Source organism: Octopus sinensis, linkage group LG22, assembly GCF_006345805.1.
Source record: "Octopus sinensis linkage group LG22, ASM634580v1, whole genome shotgun sequence".
Classification (NCBI taxonomy): Eukaryota; Metazoa; Mollusca; class Cephalopoda; order Octopoda; family Octopodidae; genus Octopus; species Octopus sinensis.
In genome coordinates, this window is record NC_043018.1 from 3863059 (window position 1) to 3876870 (window position 13812).

The window sequence follows — 13812 nt, forward strand, 5'->3', positions numbered from 1 at the left end:
ATACATGCGCACACACACACACACATACCTATGCATACCACGCCCACATTTACGGATGCTTTATAAATTAACGAAAGCGATGTTGTTGTTGTTGTTGTTGTTTTAACCCTAGGTCAGTTCTGAAACGAGCAAATATTATACTAGTTTTTCAACCGTGACCAACCCATTTTTTCTCTCACATATATAAAGGACCTCATTGTCAAAACGCGTCTCTTCTTTATATGAAACTAGCAGTATCGCCCGGCGTTGCTCGGGTTTGTAAGGGAAATAACTATATAAGCATTTTTAGAGAGTTATAGCCAAAAAATAGCAAAAAAATGCATTAAAAATGTAAAAAAAATTATGGTAAATTTTTTTTTAAATCGTTGACTCATCGTAGACATTTTTAGAGAGTTACTTCCCTTATATAATAGCGAAAAAATGCATTAAAATGGAAAAAAATGATGGTAAATTTTTTTTTAAATTGTAGACTCATCGTAGACGCGCGCTAATACCCAGAAGGGCTCGATATGAATCACGACTATAACATACACGGTTTTGGTTAAACTGCACCGCAAAATGTGGGAGTTGTTAGGAATCTAAATCGTAGGAGACAGACACACAACCTCACTTTTATATATAAAGATGTAAGGTGTGATTTGAGGGAAATTTAGCTGCTATTTCTAGCTAACGGATCAACGAAGTTACCGTTGTTGTTGTTGCTGCAGGTGGTCGTTTTGACGGTGATGGTGGTGTTGATGGCGGGGGTTGCTGATGGTAGTCGTGGTAGTGGTGGTGGCGGTGGTGATGTTGCAGATGATGGTGTTGTTATTGTTGCTACTACTACAGTTGTCATTTAATCTCAGGGCATCCCTTATCCTGATTAAAAGTGTTCCAACCGTAACCATCACTATTATTTGTGTATCCACGACAACACTGTTATGTCTATAAAATCAAGCAGAACTATGACCAAATATGGTCCAGTCGTGGCCATCCCGTCTTTCATCAGTATATAGAACTACCTTGTTAAATGTCCTTTCTTTCGAGCACCTAGGAGTGGTTTGAGGGAGATTTCTAGAGGAATCTAGTGACCCGGATTGACCTCAAGTCAGGCCGTGACGTGGCCTATTTGGGCGATAGACTGTATCCGTCACCCGGGTTAACCCAACCATTTGCACATTTCGGTGCCTTTAGCGGAGCCCACTCTCTCTATTGCAAGGATTAGGGTTAGGTTTTTGATTTGAAGATATCTCTCTGCTTCTCGCCCACCTGTTTCAAGGACCCTGTAAAGGAGCATGGGCACTGCCTTGTCCCCTGGATATTGCTGGCTCCAGTCCTCAGCTACCCGGCTCCATGGCACTTTAATTCCTTCCTTCCTAAATAAAAGATTTTTTAGAAAATGAAGTAAATATTTATAATGTGTCCTTCGTTGTTTTCATATCTCAAAAGTATGTCGCCATCCTTAAAACGTTGGAAAGCACTTATCCAAAAGAATTACATTATTGAACGTGTGCCCTTCCTTCTGTTTCCAAGATGGTAAGGTGTGGTTTGCAGGGGAGGGGTGATTTGGCTGCTATTTCTTGCAAGTTGGGCAACCGTGTAGGGTCTCTGTCCTTAATTTATGCGTGTGAATGTACACGCACGCACGTATGCATGCATGTATCTATATACATACATACAATATATATATATATATATATATATATATATATATATATATAATATATATATATATGAGGGAATATTATTCCAAACTTACAGGGAAAAATTCAATTTAGAAATACTAAATCATATTTCACAAAATATAATATATATATATGGTGTCCTGTACTCACGTATATATATTTATATATGCATGTATATATACATGTAGATGTAGGTACGTACATATATGTATGTATGTATGCATATATTTTATTTATTACACTATATATATATATATATATATATATATATATATATATGAGAGAGAGAGAGAGAGAGAGAGAGATTAGAAAAAACCACCTTTTATCAATTCAATAATGAAAAAATTAAATTATACCACTTATAAAAATGACATATTATAGAAAGATTAAATATAAAATAAAGCATATAACGATGATGAAGTAATGTGCAAAATGATAAATAAAACGTATATATTTATTATTTTGAAGCGGTTTTCTTCAGACCACAACGCTTCACCCGGTCCGCGAATTGAAACCACGACTCTCTAACCACTGTGCCACGCACTTTAATTCCGTCCCTCCTAAATAAAAGATTTTTTTAAAATTAAGTAAATATTTATAATGTGTCCGTCGTTGTTTTCGTATTATTTATTATTTTGCACATTACTTAATCATCGTTATATGTTTTATCTTATATTTAATCTTTCTACAATATATAATTTTTCTAAGTGGTATAATTAAATTTGTCATTATTGAATTGATAAAAGGTGGAGTTTTTTCTAATTTATAATAGTTCACACGTGTGCTGAGGCTAGTTAAAGGATTTTATATTTAGATATAACTGGGGTACTTATGTGTATTTATGACTCATTGTTCTGCCTTTTTCCATGGGTGCGTGTAAGTATTTCATTTACTTCTTATCCTATTTTCTACTGATGAGGGTAAAATCCATAGGATTAATCCCGAAATTGGTTCAATATAGAAATAACGAACTTTTTTTTTTTTAATTCTGTTGGCTAGCTTTCCTCGATTTCAGCACGCCGTGTATTTATAGTGAGTGTATAATGAAATGTGGAAATTCACGATTTAAAGTCTGTTCTCAGCATATTGCCATAGAAATAATTTTTGTTTTGCCCTTGTTTATAAGTTGTTTATAATTTTAACCTTTAAAGGTATTTTATTATGCTGCCACTTGTTGATGAAATTTTTTTCTGAAAAAAATATATATGTATGTATATAAAGGCGGTGAGCTAGCAGGAACGTTAGCACGCCGGATAAAATGCTTAGCGGTATTTCGCTCGTCGCTACGTTCTGAGTTCAAATTCCGCTGAAGTCCACTTTGCCTCTCATCCTTTCGGGGTCGGTAAATTAAGTACCAGTTGCGTACTGAGGTCGATGTAATCGACTGCCCCACCTCCTAAAAAATTAAGTAGAAATGTATGTATATGAAATTGAGGTTACTAAATATGTTTGTGACATATTTCAACTGTTTATATCTACAGTGGGGGGAAATAAATATTCGTACATGTCAAAATTCTTCATTTATTTAATTTCTAATGAACATAAATGGGATATACCAATACTATATTTGCATACACATGCATAAACTAAGAATATGCAAAAGAAGCTAATAAATTATAGTAACTAATGAATTTATATACAATTATAACTATTTAGGGGTGAAAAAAGTATTCGTACAGAATAAATTCATGATTTTCTATGCCACAAAATACTGTTACAATAATATTTTTGTTTACTAGAACTTTTTCATTTGTTCCAATAATCTTATCAGTTGTCATTTTCAAGTGTCAAAACGCTAGCTTCTTCATTCAACACTGAGACAACGTAAAGTAGTTTCGTAATAATGGCGAAAAGTAAAAAAAAAAACTCACAAATTCTGTGAAAAACTTAATTATTGAACTGTGGAAAGCAGGTAAAAGTTACAGGAAAATATCAGAGACCCTTTGTATTCCATTTTCTACCATATCTTCATTTATTCAAAGATATAAAGAATCGGGAACTGTTGAAAACAGGATAAGATCCGGTGCAACACGCAAGATTTCCACTAGATCTTTAATAAAAAGGAAGGGAAGAATCGAAAAAAAAACAAAAAAAACAAAAACGCAATGATCACCAGAAAGGAGTTGCAAGAAGATTTGTTAGCTTCAGGGACTAGTGTTACACTACGAACAATCAGCAATGAACTTCATAGGAATGAACTGAAGTCACACTCTCCTAGAAAAACTCCGCTGTTGACTAAAAGGCAAAGAGATGCCCGTTTAAAATTTGTTTATGAACATAAAGATAAACCTGATACATTCTGGGAAAATGTTCTATGGACAGACGAGTCGAAAATTGAATTGTTTGGACGGAATTTGCGTAACCATGTTTGGAGGAAAAACACAATTCCTAACGTAAAGTTTGGAGGTGGCAATATAATGATGTGGGGGTGTTTCTCTGCAAATGGTACTGGCAATTTACATGTGATAGATGGTAGAATGAATGCAGAGATGTACCAAAATATTTTGAACAATAATTTATGGGACTCTGTAGAAAAGCTCCAGCTTTGTGAAGGGTGGGTTTTACAACAGGGTAACGACCCTATGCACACTGCGAAGTCTACCAAAAAATGGATTGTCGATCACAATATAAAATTATTAGAATGGCCAAGCATGTCACTTGACTTGAACCCCATTGAAAATTTGTGGCGTTATTTGAAAATTAAAATTCGTTCAAGAGCCCCAACGTGCATTGCAGATGTGAAGAGAATTTGTCAAGAAGAATGGGAAAAAATTCCTAAAGAAACATACGAGTCATTGATTAAGAACTACAAGAAGAGATTGGTTGAAGTGGAACTGAATAATGGTTATGCTACGAAGTATTAAATCAGAATTATCAGTTATTTATGTTCTGTACGAATACTTTTTTCACCCCTAAATATATATAATTGTATATAAATTCATTAGTTACTATAATTTATTAGTTTCTTTTGCATATTCTTAGTTTATGCATGTGTATGCAAATATAGTATTGGCATATCCCATTTATGTTCATTAGAAATTAAATAAAGAATTTTGACATGTACGAATATTTATTCCCCCCCCCCCCACTGTATATGCTGCTTAGTGGTGATATTACAAAAACATGTATCTAATATCTACACACACAAACGCAGGTGTGGCTGTGTGATAGGAAGTTTGCTTCTTAACCACTCGGTTCCGGGTTCAGCCCCACTTCGTGGCACCTTGGGCAAATGTCTTCTGCTATAGCCTCGAGCCGACCAAAGCCTTGTGAGTGGATTTTGTAGGCAGAAACTGAAAGAATACGCGCGTGTGTGTATGCATGTGTGTGCTTGCGCGTATGTGTGTGTGTGTGTGTGTGTGTGTTTGTCCTCCACCACTGTTTGGCAACCGGTGCTGGTGTATTACGTCCCCGTAACTTAGCGGTCTGTCAAAAGTGATTGAATAAGTACCAAGTTTTTTTAAAAAAACTAAGTACTGATGTCCCAGTTGGATTTTGTTGGCGACTTAATCGTCGACATCCTGACAAGGTCACTCAACCTCCGATGTAGAAATAGCAACCAAATCACTCTCTAATCACAACCTGGTGTCTCAAATTCTTTTCTACTCTAGGCACAAGGCCCGAAGTTTTGGGGGAGGGGGAGCCAGTCGACAAGATCGACCCAATACGCAACTGGTACTTAATTTATCGATCCCCGAAAGGATGAAAGAAAAGTCGACCTCGGCGGAATTTGAACACAGAATGTAAAGACAAACGAAATAGCTATTTCTTTACTACCCACAAGGGACTAAACACAGAGAGGACAAACAAGGACAGACAAACGGATTAAGTTGATTATATGAACCCCAGTGCGTAACTGGTACTTATTTAATCGACCCCGAAAGGATGAAAGGCAAAGTCGACCTCGGCGGAATTTGAACTCAGAACGTTCAGACAGACGAAATACCTATTTCTTTATTACCCACAAGGGGCTAAACATAGAGGGGACAAACAAGGACAGACATAGGTATTAAGTCGATTACATCGACCCCAGTGCGTAAATGGTACTTTAATTTATCGACCCCGAAAGGATGAAAGGCAAAGTCGACCTCGGCGGAATTTGAACTCAGAACACTCAGACAGATGAAATACCGCTAAGCATCTCGCCCGGCGTGCTAACGTTTCTGCCAGCTCGCCGCCTTCGCCTGGTGTCTCAAATCGAGAAAGAAACGTGTATACAGATGTGCCCCAGATACATTATACCTTAAACAAAGATAGGATGGTTACGGATGGAACGCTTTTGTAATGGCATAAATAGAAGTGATGTGAAGGGGTTACATGGTACCTGGTTTCAATATTTCCTGGGATCTAAAAAAAATAAGGGTTAAAATTTGCGCATATTAGAAACTAGTATTTACAGAGAAAAAGAGAAAAACTTTGTATTATCGTCAGAAAAAAATTATTTCCAGAAGCCCTTATTCTCTGATTAATTAGGGCTGACCTTTTTTATGCGGCTTAGTCAGCAGGCAAGAGCAGTGCCCATGACCTTTTACAGACCTCAAAGACTTGTGGAAGGGACGGAGGTGGTTACATTCAAACCAAAAGCGCCTACCCCTAATGCAACAGTATGGGCCCCACTAAAGGTTTTCAAGGGGCTAGGTGCTGATTTTAAACTGATTGACGGTGTAAGTCTATCACCCAGGTAGAAAGGTCAGATTGAGACCTAGAGGGATCCCTGGGCAAATATGCTTTGGGGGCCCCTGGGCCAATAAATTTTGGACCTTTTAACCGCGCCAACGATTTTGTTAATTCAAAACTTAATAAATCTAGGGGCCCAAAATAGTTTGAAGAGGTCCAAAAACTTAAAAGGGCTTCAGTAGATTCAGAGGGACTCAGTTAAATTTAATGGCTTTTTAAACCTGAAAGGGTCCAATAAATCCAAAGAGAGCGCTCCATGATTTGAAAAGAACTCTGTTGGATTTTAAAAAATTAAGCAAAAACAAAATTACAAATTATTTGATTGCTGTAAATATACTTCTAAATTTTTAATTCCAAGCTTTAGGCTTCTCTAAGTTAAAGGCCCCTTCCCCTCCCCCACAAGCTTGCAGATTTCTGAGCCATGGCTCATATTAGTCCATACATAAATCCTGTCCTGTATGTAGGTCACGGTGGAATTTGAACACAGAACACAAGGAACTGGAACACAGAACACTAGGAACTAGAACACAGTTTACAAGGCATCTCCCGTTCGCCGGTATTCTGGCCAAGTCAGACCCTGAGACTAGCAATTTATTTATCAACTCTTTAAAGATGAACGACAAATTTTACCTTGGCGAAATTTGAACTCATAATTAAATACCGTAAGCTATTTCATCTGATGCTCTAACGACTCTGCCAATTTACCGCCCTGGTTACTGAACGACAACAACAACAACAACGTTAACTGCACTCCATTTCCCGCTGCTTCCTTCTCTCACAATATCTGGCTTGGTGCCAACGTAAGGAAATACCATTATTTTCAGTGATATCTTGACTAAATGAGAATATGCCTTTGGCATTTCGCCAATATACAAATCCAGGTAACATAAACGAGGAATGTGTGTGATTACAGTTGAGACTAAACTTAGATTTCGTAATCAGAGAGAGAGTGGGGGAGGGGGAGAGGGTGTGAGTGTGTCTGTGATTGTGTGTACGCATGCGTGTATTTATCGCGGATAAAACATTAAAGTGCATCCGGTGATGAGGCTTGGGCTCGAGAGTATGGAATTACTCCTAAGTAACCATTATGCTTAATTCTGTTCTATCGTGGGCGTGCAGAATCTGTCAAGTGGTGATATCTACCGCCCCCCTCTTAATAGTGGATGTTGTTTGAGAACAGACTATACTGCGGTAGATACCATGAGAGAAGCTCTCTTATTGGCTTTTTGGTGAAAAATGCTTTCTTGTTTATATCGCTAGCGGGGAGATAACCCCTGCCTGAAGGTTGAAATCACGTGATCCCTGGTGGCACATGAGGATGGCGGGGGTTTATCTCCCCGCTAGCGATATAAACAAAAGTACATTTTGCTCCAAAAGCCTATATGAGAGTTCCTCTCGTGATAATTATCGCAGTATAGTAACGTTCCAACAGAACATCCACGCTTAAGTGGGGGGGGGGATAAATATTACGTCTCGGTGTTAATACTGCCTCTGTTTCTAATATATATATGTTTTTAACCAGCTCACAGGCTAATCGCGACACCAGCACCTGTTGTGGTACTGTTTTTCTATATACCTATTTTTTTTTTACTACCCACAAGGGGCTAAACACAGAGGGGACAAACAAGGACAGACAAACGGATTAAGTCGATTATATCGACCCCTGTGCATAACTGGTACTTATTTAATCGACCCCGAAAGGATGAAAGGCAAAGTCGACCTCGGCGGAATTTGAACTCAGAACGCAGCGGCAGGCGAAATACCTATTTCTATTTCTTTACTACCCACAAGGGGCTAAACATAGAAGGGACAAACAAGGACAGACAAACGGATTAAGTCGATTATATCGACCCCTGTGCATAACTGGTACTTATTTAATCGACCCCGAAAGAATGAAAGGCAAAGTCGACCTCGGCGGAATTTGAACTCAGAACGCAGCGGCAGGCGAAATACCGCTAAGCATTTCGCCCGGCGTGCTAACGTTTCTGCCAGCTCGCCGCCTTATATCTGTTTTTCTATATATCGCTGGCAGGGAGATGAGTCGCTGCTTTCTATAGCAGTTGAGTGTCCATTACTGATAAGACCAAGGAAGGTCGAAATCACGTGATCTGGTGGTCTCGGGGCTGGAGATGCCGAGGACTTATCTCCCTTGCTAGCGACATAAACGAGAATGCACTTTGCATCAAAAGCCAATATGGTAGTTTCTCGTGGTAACTACCGAAGTATAATTTGTTCTAAAAGAACTTCCACGTGTAAGTGAGGATAATTACTACCCCTCGATGTTAATACTGTCGCTAATATATATATATATATCTGTCAAGTGTCCTTGTTTGGGGTCAAATAGCAAAGGGTCTTGTGGCTAAGACATTCTCGACGAGGTGCAAAGAACAGGTTCTTAGTCACGTGTCACCAAAGGCTCGCCGGTATGTGGACGTGTCCTTGTGTCACGTAACGCGCTTTAGCATTAATTAAAAAGGGACTGTAATTCAAGGGTTAACAAGGAGGGCAGGATACGGGCAGAGTAAACTGTTAATAAACGAGCAGAAGGCAACGGGACACACCAGTGCGGAAGCTTTTCAAAGAAAAATTACGAGTCTTCAGGGGCTTGGCTATGAAGGTCTGTGAGTGTAGTGGGTAGGAGGTAAGTAGGAAGGGAGGAAGTGACAAAGCGAGGGAGAAAGTGACCAAAGGAGGGAGGGAAGAAGGATGGAAGGAGTGACCGAATGAAGTGGGGAAGGGAGGGTTGACAGAGGGAGAGAAGGAGGAAGTGATCGAAAGGGGAAGGACGGGGTGACCGGGATAGGGAAGGAGGAAAAGGGGAGTGTCAAAATATTTCCCAAGGGAGTGACCAAAAGAGTGACCTTTAGAGGGAGGGAATGTTGAAATATTTATCGTAAGGAACATTAAAAATTGTAATTAAGGAGTTGGAATGAGTAAAAACAAAAACAAAAAAAAACCTTAGGGTCAAAATTCTACAGGTCACATACCAATGCAATTGGGTGTTACAAAAATAACGGAGTGAATTGAATAGCTTTGATTAACTAAGCCTGGTTATCGCCCTGGACGGTTAACAGAGGAAGCAGATTTCGTGTGTGGCAGATGTATAGGTCGAATAAACACAAGAAATGTACAGAAAATGGCAGTGGCCGGGTGGGGATACTTAGAAGTAGTTGATAGCTTCTGTTACCTGGGTGACCAGATCAGCAGTGGAGGTGGATGTTCTGAGAGCATAGCTGCAAGAACAAGAAGAAGCTGGGCAAAGTTCAGAGATCTTCTAGCTTTGTTGGCAACCAAGGGCCTCTCCCACCAAAGCGAAAAGTAAAGGTAAAAAAGGCAAAGTTATCTACTTCAGTCATGCCGACTCATGAGGACCAATTTCCCGGTTTCCATAGCGAGTATATTCCCCCACCTGGATGGGACGCTGGTCCTTCGCATGGTTGCTCATTATTGCCAGCTGAGTGCACTGGAACAAGGGGTTATGATGTGCTTTGCTCAAGTACACAATGCATCACCCGGTCCCGGAGTCGAAACCACAATCTTACGATTGTGAGTTCAGCACCCTAACCACTACGCCACGATACTTTCTAGGGGTAAGCAAATAGAAATAACAATTGCTACCCAAGGATCGAAATTGTTTTATATAGTGTAATATATTCTATTCTACTCTAGGCACAAGGCCCGAAATTTTGGAAGGAGGAGGTTAGTAGTCAATTAGATCGAGCCAGTACGCAACTGGTACTTAATTTATCGATCCCGAAAGGATAAACGACAAAGTTGATCTCGGCGGAATTTGAACTCAGAACATAAAGACAGACGAAATACTGCTAAGCATTTTGCCCGGTGTGCTAACGATTCTGCCAGCTCACCATGACAGGTATATTCCCCCACCTGGATGGGATGCCGGTCCTTCGCATGGTTGCTCATTGTTGCCAGCTGAGTGCGCTGGAACAAGGGGAAATGATGCGTTTTGCCCCAAGAACACAATGCGTCGTCCGGTCCCGGAGACGAAACCACAATCTTACGCACATGAGTCCAATGCCCTAACCACTACGCCACGATACTTTCCAGGGGTAAGCAAATAGGAAATAACAGTTGCTACCCTAGGACCAAAATCGTGTTACACAATGTGATATATCGATCTTTCTGTCTGTTCAACATTTTATTCCTTATTTCTCTCTTTCCAGGTTCGACCCTCGAGAATGTCTCCAAAGGCAATAGCGCTGTGTATTGGTGCAGTGATGGCGGTGGCCATAATCGCAACACTTTTGGCCACTTCCATGAAGAAATTGCAGACATATGAAGGTAATTCAGAGCACATTTGTAATTATGGGCGCGGCTGGGTGGTAAGAAGTATGTTTCTCAACCACACGGTTCTGGGTTCCGTTCCGCTGCCTGACACCTTGGACAAGGGCCTTCTACGATAGCTCCATGTGTGTGTGTGTGTGGTGTGTGTGTGTGTGTGTGTGTGTGTGTGTGTGCGTGTGTGTGTTTGTGTGCATGTGTTTGTCTGTCTGTCTGTAGTTGTGTGTGTGTATGTGTGTCTTTGTATTTGTCCCTTACCACCACTTGAAAACCGGTGTTGGTGTGTTTAAATCCCCGTAACCTAGCGGTTCAGCAAAAGAAGCTGATAGAATAAGTACCAGGCTTAGAAAGGACAATAAGTACCGGGGTTGATTCATTCGACTGAAATACCCCAAGGCGGTGCCCCAGCATGGCCGCAGTCTAATGATTGAAACAAGTAAAAAATAAAATGGGAAAGATGAAAGATATCGTCATTAGCTACAGGAATCCAACTGCCCAACTGTTTCTGACACTAAGAGTAATAAGGGAGTGTCTGTAAAACTATGCAGAACAAATATCACAAAGGACTTCGTTTACAAAGCATGGGTTTTTCTTTTTCTCACTAATATACAATGATCTCCCCTTCTCTCTCTCTCAGATACACACACACATGCACTCATACACACACGTAGGCACTCACATGCATGTATACACACCCTTACACACATGTATACAAGAGCTTCCTCACAGTTTTCGTCTACCAAATCCTCTCATTGGCTTTGGTCAGACTGAGGCTATAGTAAAAGACATTTGTGCCCAAGGTGCCATGCTGTGGGACTGAACCAAAAACCATGTCGCTTGGAAGCAAACTTCTTACCAAACAGTTATGCCTGCATCTATATATACTTTATATATATATATAAAACTGAGAATGTGTGTCTGTCTGTTTCCCTAAAACTTGAGAACTACACAACCAATTTCATTCAAATTTTGCACATGCCTTACTTAGGGTCCGGGGAGTGTCATCGGCAAACAAAATTTTGAACTTTTTGCCTAGGGCAAGCCCATAACAATATCATATCTTCTCCACTACAATTCCCTAAAACTTGAGAACTACTCAACCAATTCCATTCAAATTTTACACATGCCTTACTTAGGGTCCATGTAGTTTCATGGGCAAACAAAAATGTTCAACTTCTTGCCTAGAGCGAGCCCATAGCAATATCATATCTTCTTCACTATTTCAGTATTACGTGTTAAAAGTGAAACAAAGTATTTATCTATTTTATGTCAGATGCTTTCACTTTAACAATAAGAATAATAATAACAATTGAATTATATGTAGTAAGTAATAATTAAAATCAAACTAAAGTATAATATAATTGTAACAAAACAAAAGTAAAAATAGCAATTGGTATAAAATTGCATCAATGATTTGAACTTGAATAAGTGGTTTCACATGAATGGGAATAAATTAAAAATAAAATTAGCGTGCAGAAATGGAATAGTCCACATTGATAATAAAAAATTAAATTAAAGAAAAGACTATTGTCTATAAAGTATACAATGTAGAGAAAAAAGATTTGAACACATGGAGGAAAGCACCTTCAAAAAGTGTCTTGGTGCCACTATGAAAGGTATCTAATCAGAGGCGGTAAATTCGCCACAATAGAAGCAAGGTTCGAGTCAACGGAGCATGCAAGGGAGTACTCGACTCGAACTTGCAAAGTGGAAATATTTTATTTTTACCTTTATATCTGGGACGTAGGACGTCCCGGAAAAAAATTTTAAATGTCCCCCCACCCCCGAAGTAGAGGTAGGCTGGATTGTAGCCACACTTCTATACAAAAGGGAGGACAAGATACAATTGATCAAAATTACAAGAGACGGGCTAACAATTCCAGTCTGTTATATATTTTGAGTATTGTTATCACTAGCAATATCAAGATATAACTTTGTATTTTGTATTTTATGTGTAGATGTATATATATATAGATGTACATGTAATATGTACACATATATATAAACATATATACATGTATATATAAACATATATACATGTAATATATAAACATATATACATGCACTAGCACTATGACCCGGCAACGGCGGGTCATAATGCTAGTATATATACATATAGTTGGAATTTACAAAAAAAGCAAAACAAAAGACAAAGACAAGAAAGTCTTTTAGGTTTCGAGCCTATGCTCTTCAACAGAAAGGAACACGAGGAAATAAGCAAAGAGAAAAAAAAAGCAGTTTAGTGTCTAGCGATCAATCATGGCGAATACTGGACAGAGGGGTTGCACCGGAGAGCTAGGAGGAAGGGACGATAAAAAAGTAGTGGTGATCTCAAAATGAAGGTGCGCGTGCATATGTGTGTGAGAGCATGTATGTGCATGTGAATAAGGGCTAGTGTATATATATATACACGCACGCGCGCACACACACACACACATATATACATAACAGAAGCACAAATAAAGGTTACAAACCTCATTAAGGGATAGTAAAATCCTATGAAAGTACTGGTTCATTACCTATAAAAAGAATGTTGAACAGTATATGTAATACTCAACTGCTACTAGGTAACTATTTAAACCGTGGTTTATATATATTCGTATATTATTAATAAGATGAGAAAATTGAGAGGTAATTAATAAATTATCTATTAATTAAAGAATTGACAAACATCCCTTACAGCTGTTTCAATTCCAGACCTTCAGACAATTAATTAAATTAAAAATTATTTGAAGGTCAAATCTCTTCAGAGGTAGATAAAGATATACAAAACAGGTGTTCAATTTCCCCATGTTGAGTTAATGGTTTGCAGCCATTCACTCATCTTTCTTGCATTTAAAAAAGGAGATGTGGAACACGAGTTGTGATATATAAAAAAAGGAAATGAAGAAAATGCTAACAAAATAATTTAAGTAAGGGAGAGTGTATTTAATTAGGTGAAAGTTCTTTTTACCGGTAAAAAGAACTTTCACCTAATTAAATACACTCTCCCTTACTTAAATTTTTCTCTCAAGATGCTTACACCCTGGTGAACATACACACTGACATTGCACGTGCAGCGAAGCATACTGGCTTCATCTCTTTCAAGCCTATACATGTTCCTGGCTGTCACAGCCCATGTTTCATTGCCATGTAGCACAGCTGTTCACACACAGGCACCATACAATCT

General features: G+C 38.8%; 1 protein-coding gene across 3 annotated transcripts in view; it reads left to right on the top strand.

Moving 5' to 3' along the window:
- The window catches only part of LOC115223175, a 37098-nt gene that overhangs the window by 1654 nt on the left and 21632 nt on the right, over positions 1-13812 (top strand). For all 3 annotated transcript variants that reach the window (XR_005003473.1, XM_029793619.2, XM_029793620.2), the window contains exon 2: positions 10526-10643. Coding sequence is in view for 2 of the 3 variants with exons in the window: in XM_029793619.2 (XP_029649479.1) it covers positions 10541-10643 (103 nt within the window). In the remaining variant the exon portion in view is untranslated. The remainder of the gene's footprint in view (positions 1-10525; positions 10644-13812) is intronic.